This window comes from Syngnathus typhle, linkage group LG12 (genome assembly GCF_033458585.1).
Source record: "Syngnathus typhle isolate RoL2023-S1 ecotype Sweden linkage group LG12, RoL_Styp_1.0, whole genome shotgun sequence".
Classification (NCBI taxonomy): Eukaryota; Metazoa; Chordata; class Actinopteri; order Syngnathiformes; family Syngnathidae; genus Syngnathus; species Syngnathus typhle.
Genome location: NC_083749.1, coordinates 5,507,823 through 5,522,526, shown reverse-complemented (window position 1 = coordinate 5,522,526; position 14,704 = coordinate 5,507,823). Strand labels below are relative to the sequence as shown.

The window sequence follows — 14,704 nt, the reverse complement described above, 5'->3', positions numbered from 1 at the left end:
ATTTCCTCTCCCTTGATCGTCGGTGTATTTATATATGGTCCGCTTTCTTCTATGACTCAGTCACTTTATTATTGAAATAATTCTGGTTATCGTTCCATCGCATTGCTGCCAGGTTGGTTCATTATCACTGTTGTGAATCTCGGGGAAAAGTTAGCCAGTGATTTTCACAAACAGGCGTTTTCTTCACCTCAGGGCTGACTGGAGCTGAGTGCAAACTCGCTTCCGTCACTGCTGATTTCATCAGAGCTTTGACAAGGCTCCCATGGTAACATTTACTTCTTGTGCCGTTTGACTTGAATCACAAAGCACTTGCTGGATCACTGGTTCTTTTATTTTAAACTTGTCACATGGAACAAACAGCTTGGAGCAGACAGCTGTGGAAAAACACCCAAATATGGTTTGTGAGTAGAAAAGAAGAGCAGATGTGGTCTCGTTATGACCAGGAAGCATAAATAAAAGCTAATATGCAACACCAAAATTTTCGGAGTAATTCCGCCCCTGTTGTGCAGATTAAGAGTCTCTCCAGTGACACGTCAACTAATTTAAATTAATTGGTTTCCATTTAATTTGACATCATTTGATTTCTGCAGTTTATCACTGCAGGACACACTGCTAACCTCGCCTGTCAGATGTTTGGTTTGAATCTCAGCTGTGGTTTCATATGTGGAGTTTGCTCTGGCTTTGGCAACACCATTTTTACAAGCAATAACATTCAAAATGTTCGTTTCTCTTTTCTGCTGACAGCTAGCTGTCTTAACTAAAGCCTTTTGAAAATGATCTTTTGCCCTCATTTTGTTGAATTAAAGAGCACAGTCATAATAGTACACTTTTCTTACACATGGGCTTTCTGTGTTTGCCCCGTAATTGTGTAAACGAGCATTAACCATTTAGATGCAAATTCATCAGCAGTGTCGGCGGAAAGTGTATTTTTGTGTTTGTGTATCAATGTGTGCCCATTGTTTGTTCCTCTTTGCACATCTCCAGCAGTGCAAATTAAATGCACCACAGTAGAGTGGCTGGGATGGCCATGAATTATGAAGATCATATATAGATATGAAGCTTTCCAAAAAACGCCGCTAACCAACGTGGCCTTCCCAATCACTGCTTTTTTCCAAATGAGGATTTTGGAAAAAACTAATTATCATGGGTATTTTTTTCCCCCTTATCGACTGCATCATCTCAACATTTGATGGAGCTCTTGTGAACTGGATCTAATTAGATTTTGAACGTGTACCAAATGTTGTCCAGTGAGTGCACACCAGTGCATCAACAAAAACAGCTGCTCCATACATATTTGTTGGGAGTGTTTATGGGGTACAACCCATCTCGCATGAGCCATTAGCAGCCGGTGTGTGTGATCTTTCTAAAAGGAGAGAAAGTCCATGTCTGAATTTTTCATTCCCACCCTCTCTGTCTTTGTACAAACTGATAAATAAGCAATGAATCTTGAGGACATAAAACCGAATGGACTTGATTTTATGTCCTGCATTGCCGGAAGCGGCACATTTTCTCCATTTTTTGTTCTCGCTCCACGAAGCCTTCCCTCTTTCTGTGTTTTAAAAGCTAAATCTTTCACCGTCTTCCACTTCTGCTTACCCAGTGAACCGTGAGGAGAATCTCTAGCCTCCAACCTGTGTTGCAACAGTAAAAGTCTTAAATTCGGTGTGTGTGTGCGTTGCATGCAGTACTTGACCTTTGCTTTGTTAATCCACCAGTGATTTAGATTTAGAGCGCCGGTAGCGGTGAATCAGTCTGAAAGGCAGTCTTAGCTTCAGATCTCCAGAGAGGTCTCAGTGTGTAGATTAACACCTGAGTATATACTGCACAGTATGTCAACGTTAGGGCAAAGGAAGAGGGACTCAAGTGTCAGGAAATTAATCGGTAATATGTTGCCCTCTGGTGGTTGCACTAAAAAGTACTTTTAAATGCAGTGTGTTAGTTGTGCGTCTTAAGATGTTTATGTACTTTTGTTTCCATAACAATGCTTCCCAGCAGCTCTCGCCTTTCTTCTCCATAACTTTTCTTTTTCGGCCGCCGTAGTTTTCAGTTTCTAAAGCTCCGCCTATCAAGTTTTGACAACCAATCATATGAAAGAGTGACCACAACCCGCCGTGTGTGCACTTCCTGTTTCTGTCTTTAAACACAAGCTAGCTACTTGTTAGTGTAAATATGAATTCTGAGCAATTGTCTGAAGATATCGGGAAACAGAATAACTCCGCAAGCCCAATTTCGACACCAGAAGGGAATAATTTAAAAAGAGGACTTTTGAAAAGGTTCGTATTTTTACGTTTGTTTGCTTGCTTGTCTATAAGTTAGACGGTGTCCTGTAAGGCCATTTCAAAGACTGCCATTTTATTTCTTTTTAAGCTGTGTTGTGTAACATATTTTCTCTATATAATGTATTTATTTACTGTTCAGTTCCAACATACGAGCGACCTAGAGTTGCCTTTCACTTTAAAAATCATTCTTCCTACAGAACTCCTTTCTCAAAAATGAGGAAAGTACATTCCAACTTCAAATCACCGGTACGTAGCCGCCTCAAATCCAAACATATTTCTCAAATATAAGGAAGGATACGTTTGTTTTGTTTACATCACAGGGTCAAATAACTAAGTCTTGTAAACTTAGTCCTGAAGAAGAGGTGGAAGAGCTCGAGAAAAGGTCAATGCAGTTGGATACCGAGATTGCACAACTGGAAATGGAGTGAGTACAGTTGCTTTTGAAATTATGAACATGTAATGCAGGTGGCTTACTTGAGTATTTATTTCAGGGGACAAATAGAAGATCAGATCATGAAATTCGTGTGCAGTCTTCAGTCTGTCTAAAGTAAAGTTGTCTTTTGCCAGAGGATACAACGTGGAGGAGCTGGACTGTCACATTGATATGCTGCATGAGTACAACGACATCAAGGACATTGGACAGTCCCTCTTGGGCAGAATAGGTATGAAAAATGATCATATACACACTGAAGATCAATACTATGATGGATGTACCTCCAGGTATAAAACTAGTGACGTGTTTCTATGGTTCTGGAAAGTGTCTGGAAATGATTGGATTGACGTGAACAAAATAAAATGTATATGCAGAGTACTGATTATGCAACCATGATTCCAGGGGCGAGTTGACCTCTAGCAACATTAAAAACAAACACGACACTGTGTTTGGGAACATTTGGGACAGCTGTTTAGAGGAAACACACTTTATGGCTAATATGCAAGCCTGGTGGTATCGCAATTAAACAACCTGAATGTCTTTTTCATAAAGGTTCATGTTAATTCCAATGAAAATTCTTTGCAATATGGAGAAAGGTATTTTGGGTAATCTCCTTTTACACCGCTTGTGTAGGAAATTTGGCAAACGGAAAAATCTCGTTTTTTGCCATTCATTGAATTCAAATCGAATTGTAATTCTGCAGTCAACCAGTAGAGGCCACTAAAGTATTGTTGTTTTTTCTCCAGAGGATTTGAATGAATCCCAAGCGTTACCTTTGTACAGTATTAAGCCTGGCTGAAAATGAGGAAGGTTATCGAATCGAACTGTTAGGAACGTTTGGATGAATCAGAGGCTTGGCTAGTATGTATCATCAGATGTGATGAACTTTAGCACATAAAATCTCCACCAGTTCTATTTTCGGTTTCACACATATATATATATACTTCCTATGCTTATCATGACGAATCCAGCATAGTTTCTTTGAAAGCTCAATAATGACTTCTTTGTAAATAGAGGTAGCATTTCCCCTCCAGCACAATGGCCCTCATTTACCACTTAGGCACAATCACCATCTCTGTCCATCATTTCCACACGTGTACAGTCTGACACAAACACACAGAAACTTCCTCCCTTCGGACTTCGCTCGTTCATTTGCCCACGCATGGACACGCCGTTTGACGTGCTACACGCCGTCACTCTGGGGGCAGGCATGGGTGGGCGGCCTATAGTGAGAGAATGGTGATGTGAGGAGATGCTCTGCAGCACTCCCCGGAGACAACTGTCACTTTGTCTCTCGCCATGTGCATCTGTCAGCCACAGCATTGGACATATTTCTTTTCTTTCAAACCACAAATGCACGGGTGTCGAGATTACTTAAACTATGAAAACAAAATGCCGCATGCTTCATTCAGCACAAAATAGTTGTTTAAAGCCATTGGGTTGTTGGAACACCCAAGATGTCAGCCTGGTCAGTGTTTTGTAGTTTATTTTAAGAAGACAAGAGGGAGGGGTGACCCTGCCATGAGTCAAAGGCAGGTTTAACTCCTCCTGCTTTTCTGTGTCTTGCAGCTGCTCTACGCGGGACCACTGTACGAGACCTCTACAGCCACTTTGGTCTGGAACTGGAGGACTGACAGTAAAAAAAAAAAATGTTTTGAAAAGGTTTGAAAGTACAGCACACAGTTTAAGTTTATTTAGACAGTCATCTAAACAAGACTCTATGAGACCATAGTTACTTATGTTTATTTATTTTAATAATAGTGTCATTTAAAATATGTTAAAGCATAGCATGTTATTGGTTTCAGTTGTCAGCATTTAACAACGCCGCTTTGGATAAAGTTGTGCAGATAGTACAGAGCCACAAAAAAGTTTCCCCGTGAAATTAAATCACTAATTCAGTTCGGTTCCTCTGACATGTTGAGTATAGACAGAGTCGGGTGTGTCCTTATCTATCCTGAAACAGTTAGCGGGTTTTCTCCACGAGAGCAGCAGAGGCATTTTTGCAGCCTGTAATAGCGCTGTGTATAGCCCACAATATTCTTGGGTCTACTTTCAAGGCTAAAAGTGATCTTATGTTCTTATCTTGAGTCATAGCGGTAGATCCGTCCCAGCAGATAATGTATTAAAATTTATCTCTATAGACTTTGGTATTGTTGAAGACACCACCAAGACAAAATGTTGATAAGGCACTAGTTAAGAGTGACAGTGAGATAAGTGACACTTTGCAATGTGAATGAAAATTGTTTATTAAATTAAAGGTTGATCAACGTTATTAGTTACACTGCACGTGTTGAAACATTTCACTCGTTGAATACTAATAATGAAATATTAAGGACTGTGTTTCAGGATACTCAAATTATGAGTCCACGCATGCGCATTGGTGAACACAGCGACCGGAACGCATGCGCTATCGGCAGTGCTTGTTAAACTCAGCACCCCCCCCCCCCCCCCCCCCCTTTAGTTCCGCATCAGGGTATTTTTCACTACCGGGTGCACAAATGCTCTGTGCAATGAACAGCAGCAGCGGGCGGTAACAAGCGGGCAGGCCTCGCCGCATTTTCCTTCCGTCAAGCTCTTTCCCCCTGCCTAGCCGTGACGTCAACAAAAATACAAGACTTCGATTTGTCGAGATCCCTGTCAATCACCGCTTATTCTCACGGCTCTGGCTGCAAGCTGCCCGCGGTGGGCGGGGGCTTGATGCGAAAACTATAAGGTCATTTGAATTACGACAACGCGAGGGGCTTCATCAAGCAACAATGAAGCTAGAAAGCATCGCGCATCGGCATAATGGACGAATGATGCTCGCCGGGTCAAAGTCGACACGCTCAGCCAGGCCAATCGGAACGGAGGCGCTGTGCTATTAACAAGAGGGAGGAAGATCCCCGGTGCGCGTATTCGTTTCCGTGCGTCTCAAGCGGCCGTGCGCGAGGCGGAGGAGGAGACCAGCAGCAGGCTGGCCTGTAAGCCGATCAAGAAGCTTCGCGTCTGGGATTTCTTTTTTTTTTGCATATTACACGCTGTGACCGGGCCAGGTGAGAGGCGTTTGTGTCAGAGTGCGTGTAACAAAAGATTGATGTGATGATGACCGTGCGCTTGTCCTCTGTCAACCTTGTGAGCGATCAGTGCGCTAAACCCATTTGACTGAGAGCTCGTTCGACCGCTTTACGCAGCTCCGGCAGCAATACGGCACATCCGCTGCGTTTTTTCGCGTTATTATACCGCACCAAGCATCCATCCACCCATCTGTATCATTTGCGTCTCGATTGCGCATGGCAGCACCTTCAGGTTAGACCTGCCCGTCCACACGATCTCTCGAGGCCCTGTGTAAACGCGCACATGGCATACTCGCTGCCATCCCACAACTGCAATATGATGCTGCGCGCAAATTTCCGGGTGCAACAGCAACCGCTTACCTCGCCGCTCACATCTACGTTTTAAGGAAGAAGAAAGGCAAAGAGCTGCCGAATATCGTCAGAATGCAACCTTCCATGACGCTCGATGATAGCCCGGCGGCTGCGTTTTTTAATGTATATGACTGCATCATGAAAAGTTAACTTCATCCCGAGGTGTCATCGGATACCTTCCCAGCTGTCACTTCACACTTGTGACCTCCACCAGGGAGACTATAGATTTTCTCTTTTAATCAATTAGCGAAAGATTCTAATTTGGTAGTTTGCCAATATCGAACATGCATCATTGAGGTTGTTCGAGGCTGCTTGATCAATGAGCGAAGCACGCACAGAGTTGATTCTTTGATGCTTACTAAGGTTTGAGGTAATTGCGAGGTACTGACGTGACCCCACGATTTGTTTCGAGACATTTATGTGACGGGGTGACCGGACGCGCTCTGTCCTCTGGGTGCACGCTATGATCGGGCGGGGTCTGATCGGTGTCCACTTATAGTGATTCCACTCGTATGCACGGTCCAAAACACCGAATGAATGAATGACATCATGTCGGGTAATCTGGCATAACAACAGTCGTGAACGCCCCACAAAAACATTTAGGTCAGTTTAGAAGAAAATGCAGAGTAGCATTTTAATCCGACCATTTTTTTTTTTTAAGTGTGTGTTTTGCGCCAATCCAGCACAATAGAAAGTCTTATCTCATTTAACCTTTCTTCAACTTGGCTGTTTTCTTGTCACACCTTTGACCCTTTGACACGCTTACTTCATTGCAGGATGCTGCGTTTAGCGTGTTGCACAGTCCTGCTGTTTGTCTTGAGGCTGCTGATTGGCCTGCCCTGGTTCCAAGTCCTGCCAGCCATCCTCATCTTCTACCTGGGTAGCGGAGGATGGCGCTTCCTGCGGATCTTCGTCAAAACAATTGGCAGAGACTTGCAGTAAGTTTTGAGTCAAGTGAATTTAAAAATCCCAGCTTCGCCAGTGATCATGAAGCAGAAGTATGAATTTGCATCTTAGTCATTGGCTTGGATTAAATGACAGAGATTCTTTAGGAACTTTGTGGCAGAGCAGGTTAGTGCATAATGGCAGTTGAATAGTTGGCAGGAAGAGCAAAGCATTCTTCCCTAATGTGATCATGTTGACAGATGTCATCAATCACTCCTTTTGTAAACTAAGCAATTGTGATTAAGTGGAAGAAATTGTGAAATTTGAATGGCTGCAGTGGTAACTAGTTTTGCTGATGTAGCAATAATTATATGGCACTCTATTATCGGGACCTTTACGCCGTTGCTGCGTACGTGAAATACCAAGTGCAAGGTTTCCCTTTTGCCCCTCGGACCGCCACCTTTTGTATTGCAGGTGTTGTCATCGTCACTATCCTAGATTAGAAAAAAAAAAACGGTATTATTGTATAGTTGTTTTCTTACCATCATCACACATGAATGGAATCAATTATATCATTGTTCTGATATTAAAACTTTTTGTTTAAAAGCCTTCTATAGAAGCCAATGAGTTCTTTTTTTTTTTCTCAGCGCGGCAGTGGTGCTGCTGCGGGTCAAGATGAACGTCAAACGCCACCTGCGGCAGAACAACACTATCCCCGCCATCTTCGCCGAGACGGTGCGTCGTCACGCCGACAAAACGGCACTGATCTTCGAAGGCACCGGCGAGACGTGGACCTTCCGACAATTAGACGAGTACTCCAACCGAGTGGGCAACCTGCTGCTCCAACGCGGCTTTCAAGTACGGCAAATCCAGATTTGTAAACAACTCGCAGTGGTTTGACGTTCACTCCGCTTTCTTTGTCTCAACCCTCAGGAGGGCGACGTGGTGGCCGTTTTCATGGAGAACAGGTCCCAGTATGTGGGACTGTGGCTCGGCATGGCCAAGATTGGAGTGGAGGCCGCCCTCATCAACTTTAATTTGAGACTCGAGGCCTTGGTGCACTGCGTAACCATTTCCAAAGCCAAAGCGGTGGTGTTTGGATCTGAGCTGACTGATGGTAAGGAGCGTTTGCTAGCTAGCGAGAAAGCTAGCTGAAACACCGTTGCATCCGTTGACGTGCGTTGCTGAGTGCTTTGGCACGAGACGTTAAGTGGAGCACAGAAAATGTACGGCGCACTTATAATATTGGAGGGGCGGGGCCTCGCTTTGGTATCAGTCATTGGAGCTTTTAAATGGCTCATGAAAGAATGATGGAATGTCAGCACACAACATTCTCTTAAGACTAAATACAGTGAAGGCGATAAGATTGGGAGTTTGGTTCTGTAGCTGAAAGCGTCTTGAACTCATAGCAAGTTACTAAGCCTTATTTGATTCGGTTGCTAAGCGACTTGTTCAGTCTCTGACTAATATTAAGATTTAATTAAATGAACTCTAAACAAATCATAAATGAACAAATAACCTTTACTATGATGTCACTCTCATACCTGCAGTATTTTTGCTTTTAAACATTCGAAGCCGCATTACAGTCGGACAACTGCACGCCAGCGTTGTGGAGTGCTCATAAATTAGTCATTAACTGCCTCGTGGCACTTTTTTGAGTGACTGCCCAATGTAAAAATAAAAAAGGTGCTGAAGTCGGCCGTTTTGCAGAGTCATTTATTTGATGGCTACTTTGCATCGAATCCTCCACATCTTCTTAATGGTTGTATCTGTTTTTTAAAATAAGTGCTTTGTTTCCTCCAGCTGTGTCCGAGGTCCACGTTTCAATGGGGAAGACGGTGCAGATGTTTTGCTCCGGAGATTGGGACCCCAAACGGGTACCTCAGGGTACCGAGTGCCTCGAGCCGCTGCTGGCCGCTGCCCCGTCGCACCTGCCCAGTCGACCACAACGCTGCTTCACAGGTAAGAAGGCCACGCCGAATCAGCTGCAAGTATTTCTGAAACAGTCATGTAGTCGCATCGGCATGCAGAAAAACCTTTCCACCACTCCCTGTGATCTCACTACTCTATTTTGCAGATCGCCTCTTCTACATCTACACGTCAGGAACCACGGGGATGCCTAAAGCGGCCATTGTTGTGCACAGCAGGTAGGAAGCAAGCGATTTTGATTGATACGTTTGGCTTTTCGTGCACCAAGCGCAAACATAGTTTTAACTTGACTCTCACATTCCTGTGGTCAAAGGTATTACCGCATGGCCGCTCTGGTGTATTACGGCTTCAGGATGACGCCGGATGACGTCTTGTACGACTGCCTTCCACTCTACCACTCTGCAGGTAAACAAGCGTCTGTATCTTGACCTGTTTACAGTAAATAAAAATGTTAGAAGATATTGATGATATCTGATACTTTGGAGATAGAGCCCAAGTACTTTTACTTTCAAATTATATCCATGTCTCTGTTGTTGACAGGTAACATTGTGGGGGTGGGCCAGTGTATAATCCATGGCATGAGTGTCGTCATCAGAAAGAAGTTCTCTGCCTCCCGTTTCTGGGACGACTGCGCTAAGTACAACTGCACTGTAAGTAAGCACACAAGTCATTATCTTGAGCATGTTTATTTCCTTCTTTGAAGGTAGACCTGTGTTCTCTTCTTGTCCTTCAGATTGTTCAGTACATAGGTGAGATTTGCCGCTACCTGCTCAACCAGCCGATACGCGACATGGAAAAACGGCACTGTGTGCGCATGGCGCTCGGGAACGGCCTGCGTCAGTCCATATGGGAGGAATTCATGACGCGATTCAACATTCCGCAGATAGCCGAATTCTATGGTGCAACTGAGTGCAACTGCAGCTTAGGGAACTTTGACAACAAGGTAGGCGCTTGAGATGTGAGAAGCCTGATCGTTTGAGGTCTGGTGAATGGCTGTGTCACTCGAAAAAAAAAAAGAAAAACATCCAAAAGTCAATTGCTTGGCACCCGAGGACCGGGCGGCTGAGCATATTTCAGGGGGGGCTAGTGACCCCCACGTTTCCCCCTCTAGCTCCGCCAGTGAATGTGAACATAAAGTTGTTTCCTGACATGGCATGAAGGCAAGTTTTGCACCTTTGGTTCTCAATTCTGTTCTTGGCCCTTGGGTGTCCTACAGGTGGGAGCGTGCGGCTTCAACAGTCAAATTCTACCCTTCATCTACCCCATCCGACTGGTGAGGGTAGATGAAGAGACCATGGAGCTCATCCGAGGGCCCGACGGTGTATGCATTCCCTGTAAACCCGGTGAGTGGCTTCATCATTTCTGGATACTATTCATGAAAACAAATCTGCTAAGTCCTCACTCTCCAAATGTTCATCTGTTTAGGCGAGCCTGGTCAACTGGTGGGCAGGATCATTCAGAATGACCCTCTACGCAGGTTCGACGGTTATGTCAATCAATCGGCAACCAGCAAGAAGATTGCTCAGAGTGTCTTCAAGAAGGGAGACAGTGCTTATTTATCCGGTAAGTGTGTACTGCCTCTACGCTATGCAGTTCTTTGGGTTTGATATTTTATCTTCTCACCAGGCGACGTGCTGATCATGGATGAGTGCGGCCACATGTACTTCAAGGACAGGACGGGAGACACGTTTCGCTGGAAAGGAGAGAACGTCTCCACCACCGAGGTGGAAGGGACACTCAGCAGGCTGCTCGACATGAAAGATGTTGTGGTCTATGGGGTGGAAGTACCTGGTAAAATCTTAATACTGGTTTAAGTCATCTTTTCTGACTTGAAAGGTTCACAGGAAGAATCTCCATTGTTTATTTAGGTGCAGAAGGGAAGGCTGGGATGGCCGCCATCGCCGATCCAAATCACTCCTCTGACCTGGAAAAGTTTGTGAAGGATCTGGACAAGGCTCTTCCTCCATACGCCAGGCCGGTCTTCCTCCGCTTTCTCCCAGAAGTCAACAAAACTGGTAAAAGTGCTCTCTTTTGTTTCCCTGTACATTCTCATCCATTTGAAATCCTAACATGTGTTTTCTATCTTGACAGGAACGTTTAAATTCCAGAAAATGGATCTTCGGCGAGAAGGCTTTGACCCTAAAGCCGTGTCAGACAGACTGTACTTCCTGGATTCCAGCAGAGGGCGCTATGTGCTGCTGGATGAGGAGTTGTACCGCTCCATACTTTCAGGGAAACATAAATTGTGATAACGGAGCTTGCCTCGACATCTCCCAACGTGTATGTATGCACACGCTCACACGCAAACGGATTCAGAAATGAAGATTTGTGATCAAGATGGAAAATTACAGCAACTGAAATAGCCACATCCCCGGAGCCCCATTTTGGATTGCTACAACACACACAGCAGTGCTCTCCCTTCATCCCCTGCTGAAGTCTCCCTAGCGACCCCTTTGGCTACCTCAGTTATAACACACATGAAGCCAGTAACCAGATATCTCTGGTAGCTTGAAACCAACCACATTGAGTCTGTTTTTGCTGGACCGCCCAAAAAAAAAACTAGGACACACATGCACAAACACACACTTGAAGGATGCTGAGAAGGGATTGTGACATCAGAGAAGTCATCTGTCTTCTTTTTTTTTTTTTGTCTTTTGACTTGCAAAAAGGCTCCAAGTGAGCTTCGTCAACTTTGGCTGACACCGGACGACATGTGGAAAAGGCATCAAGTGTTGTGGAGCGCAATACTCTGAAAACACCCCGCAGGAGCTGATGTGATTCAAAGCGTTTTAGTCAAATAAGTTGCACCAAATATTTCCTTTGTTTACATATTTAATGGGAATGGAAGTTATTTATGTTCGCCATAGCCATCAAAAATGTCATTTTTGTTTGACATCTCTCAAGCTTTATTTGTATGCAGTTGTGCTGCAGAAAGTACATTTTTTGTGAGGTTTGTTTTGTGACTCCAAAGGCGTAATGCAAACACACTGAAACAAAATCGTGACGTAATGAATTTATAGTATCGTTTGGATTACAATGAATAAAGTTGCAATATAACTAGTACATGTGTCAAAATTACAACAATTCTCATTATGGCTTTTAACATTACGACCTAATCTGTTCTTGCAACATCCCAACTAAGTTCTAGGAACAATGTGATCTTGGTCTAGTAACATTGCAACTTGTTTCTTGTAATTTCACGACAATTTACGATAATTTGTTTTATTCTTGTAAAGGTCCAACTTAATTTTCAGAACAATGCGACTTTTCCGGTAACATTACAATTAATTTCTCTGAAGGTTATGACGTTGTAGCGTCCCAAAGCATTTAATGTGGCATTACATTTTGTCCCCCATCCATTTTTTTTTTTTTTTTGGTGTGTGTCCCAAATACTCCTTTGTGCATAACTGACTCTGGCAACGCTATGCGGCTTTGTTCAGTTAGACAGCACTTTTTGTGTGTCTGTTTGAAGGAAACACATTTTTAATGAGCACCTTCAATTGAGCCGAACAAGATCCAAAGACGGTTCGAGTAGGAAAAAACTGGGAAAGTCCAAAATGTCTTTATTGTATTTTTTTTTTTTTTTTTTTTGCAGTCTGTCATCAGCGGTTGTAAAGGCACGAATGAGCATCGTCAAGCAGTGCCTTACTTGTGATTCGCAGGCCCTGACCCACTGGCATCCAGAAAGTACAAAATATGAAGTGTGGTTCTCAGGGTCGCTTTTTTTTTTTTTTTTAATTCAGCTTCTGTCTCCAAAGGTTTTGTCCCTTTTTCTTCTTCAGGTGCACCCACCAAAACGTCCGGTCCAACTGGCTAAATGATCAAATCCTTCATGTTTATGTTTGTAGCTCTTTTTCATTCCTTGCTCCGTCCACCTAACATTTTTACATTCTTGCAACCATAAAAAAAGAGAAGAATGCAAACTGGAGTGGTTTCTTGTCATGCACTTTGAGACGTGTGACAAGAAACCAAACTGCGTTTACCCATCACCTGAGGTTTTTTTTTTTGTTTTGTTTGCACCACTTCCTACTGGTAATAATAAAAATGTAAAAAGACGGTGATGGATGGCAACGTTTATCTCATGGGAGCACTTGAGGGCTGTTAATGATGCTTCCAAGAGTCAACTTTGACCTATGGGGGCGCGTGACTCAATAGCCTTACAGGAGCAGCACACTAAAATGTATGGTTTCCATTTTCACATTTTTTTTACGATTTTAAATTATTATTTCTGAGAAACTATTAATTATATTTTGATCTGTCAATGTTTGTGTATTTTTCATGTCGTCTTTGTCTGAAAATTTTGATTTGTGTGATTATTCTTTCATTGTTGGGAAGGGTTCATGCTTAAATGGAAGACAATCTGCTGCAAACATATGTGTAAAATTTCTGAAATTGTCTCATTTTAAGCTAAATAGTTTTTGGAAATTCTGTGTTGGAGTTTGACTGAAGGTGTCATGCAGTAAAAGGGAATGCATGTTTTGGTTTTGAGACTTGTAGGATAAAAAGGGGTGCTGCGTTCACAAAAATATCAAATTACAGCACACTTAGTAGGCCCTTGTCACATTCTAGTTGAAATCGCACTGGTCATGCAAATTGTGAGTAATTTTGTTGTTTTCGTTTTGTTTTGTTTCAATGATGAGCAACCGTTTTAGTGTTATCGAAGGCTTGTGGAGGAGATGTGCACTCGAGAGACCAACCTATTAGTATACAAACAATTTAAAATGTATTTTCTTTTTCTTGTGTTGCACTGTGATTCCATGAGTAAATATGAACACATCTAATGATTATAATTGATAGGAAATGTCCCTCTACTGACTTGATTGGCCTTTTTAAATGATCGGAATCATCTGTAATATATATTCACCGTTTGTGTTCATCATCCAACACAAAACTTAAAATTGAAAAGTGATTTAATACAATCTGCGAGACTTCAGTACAAAAAGAACTACTGTACTGTATGACATGTTTATGGAGCACTCTTGTCTCTTTACCCCAATCAACACATCCCAACTTTATTCTTGCACATTTTATTTTTCCCCCTTTAATGACATGAAGCGATGCTAGAGAAGGAAAAAGAAATTGTACATGAGTGCTTTAAAGCTTTTTTGTTTATTTTGTTTTGAGATATGATGTCCCTGCACAGGTGGCAGCTCTCAGCTCACGCAGTGTGTGTGGAATATAAAAGGTGTGTGAAGTGTGCTGTGTGTCTGCGACACACACATCGATGTCCTCTTATCCACCATATTGTTGCATATGAGAAAGGCTGTTGTGAAAAATGAAAGATCGTGAATAAAACCATGCAAATTCTTGACTCGTTGGTGACATATATCCTTTCTCCCATATCGCTCCAGTCAAAACATGTTCAGAAGATATAAAAAGTCCTTACTCAGCTTTTTTGTTGTTCAAATATTTTCCACTTTAACCTGTACAACTGAGTTTATTATGAGATAATGTAGTTGCATTAATATGCACACCCTTTTACAACTGGGATGTGGCTGTATTGAGAATCAAGCCTCCCACCATTTAGCGTACCCCAAATGAAGTTCCGATGTTCTAGTAGGATGATTTGGGGTTTTTTCTTGCAGAAGCTGCTGCTGATAATTCCTTCCACCGTGTCTAAGGCCCAATTCCAGCTGAAGAAAAACAGTATGATGCCACCACCAACATGGTGTTGATCTTGTGATCAGCAGGTTTGTGTATACCAACACTCATTTACAGCAAAAAAGAATGACCCAATAAGCCCAAATCCCATGACACCAAAGCCTTTTGTGCTT

At 42.9% G+C, this 14,704-nt stretch overlaps 2 protein-coding genes across 3 annotated transcripts; both read left to right on the top strand.

The window, feature by feature from the left end:
• The first annotated feature begins 2,101 nt into the window (after positions 1–2,101).
• swi5 (SWI5 homologous recombination repair protein) lies at positions 2,102–4,993 on the top strand. Of its 2 annotated transcripts, none has more exons than XM_061293465.1 (5): positions 2,102–2,273; positions 2,477–2,525; positions 2,600–2,703; positions 2,847–2,941; positions 4,282–4,993. In XM_061293465.1, the coding sequence occupies exons 1-5, from the start codon at positions 2,170–2,172 to the stop codon at positions 4,344–4,346; spliced, it is 417 nt and encodes a 138-aa protein (XP_061149449.1). In that variant the 5' UTR covers positions 2,102–2,169; the 3' UTR covers positions 4,347–4,993. The 2 variants fall into 2 exon arrangements, with proteins under 2 accessions (XP_061149449.1, XP_061149448.1); XM_061293464.1 differs by having other exon boundaries at positions 2,573–2,703.
• Positions 4,994–5,241: 248 nt separating this feature from the next.
• slc27a4 (solute carrier family 27 member 4) lies at positions 5,242–14,241 on the top strand. The gene is made up of 14 exons (XM_061293350.1): positions 5,242–5,744; positions 6,893–7,054; positions 7,649–7,859; positions 7,935–8,118; positions 8,805–8,963; positions 9,079–9,148; positions 9,244–9,335; positions 9,471–9,580; positions 9,664–9,873; positions 10,147–10,273; positions 10,356–10,493; positions 10,557–10,721; positions 10,799–10,945; positions 11,022–14,241. The coding sequence occupies exons 2-14, from the start codon at positions 6,894–6,896 to the stop codon at positions 11,177–11,179; spliced, it is 1,932 nt and encodes a 643-aa protein (XP_061149334.1). The 5' UTR covers positions 5,242–5,744; position 6,893; the 3' UTR covers positions 11,180–14,241.
• The last annotated feature ends 463 nt before the right edge of the window (positions 14,242–14,704 follow it).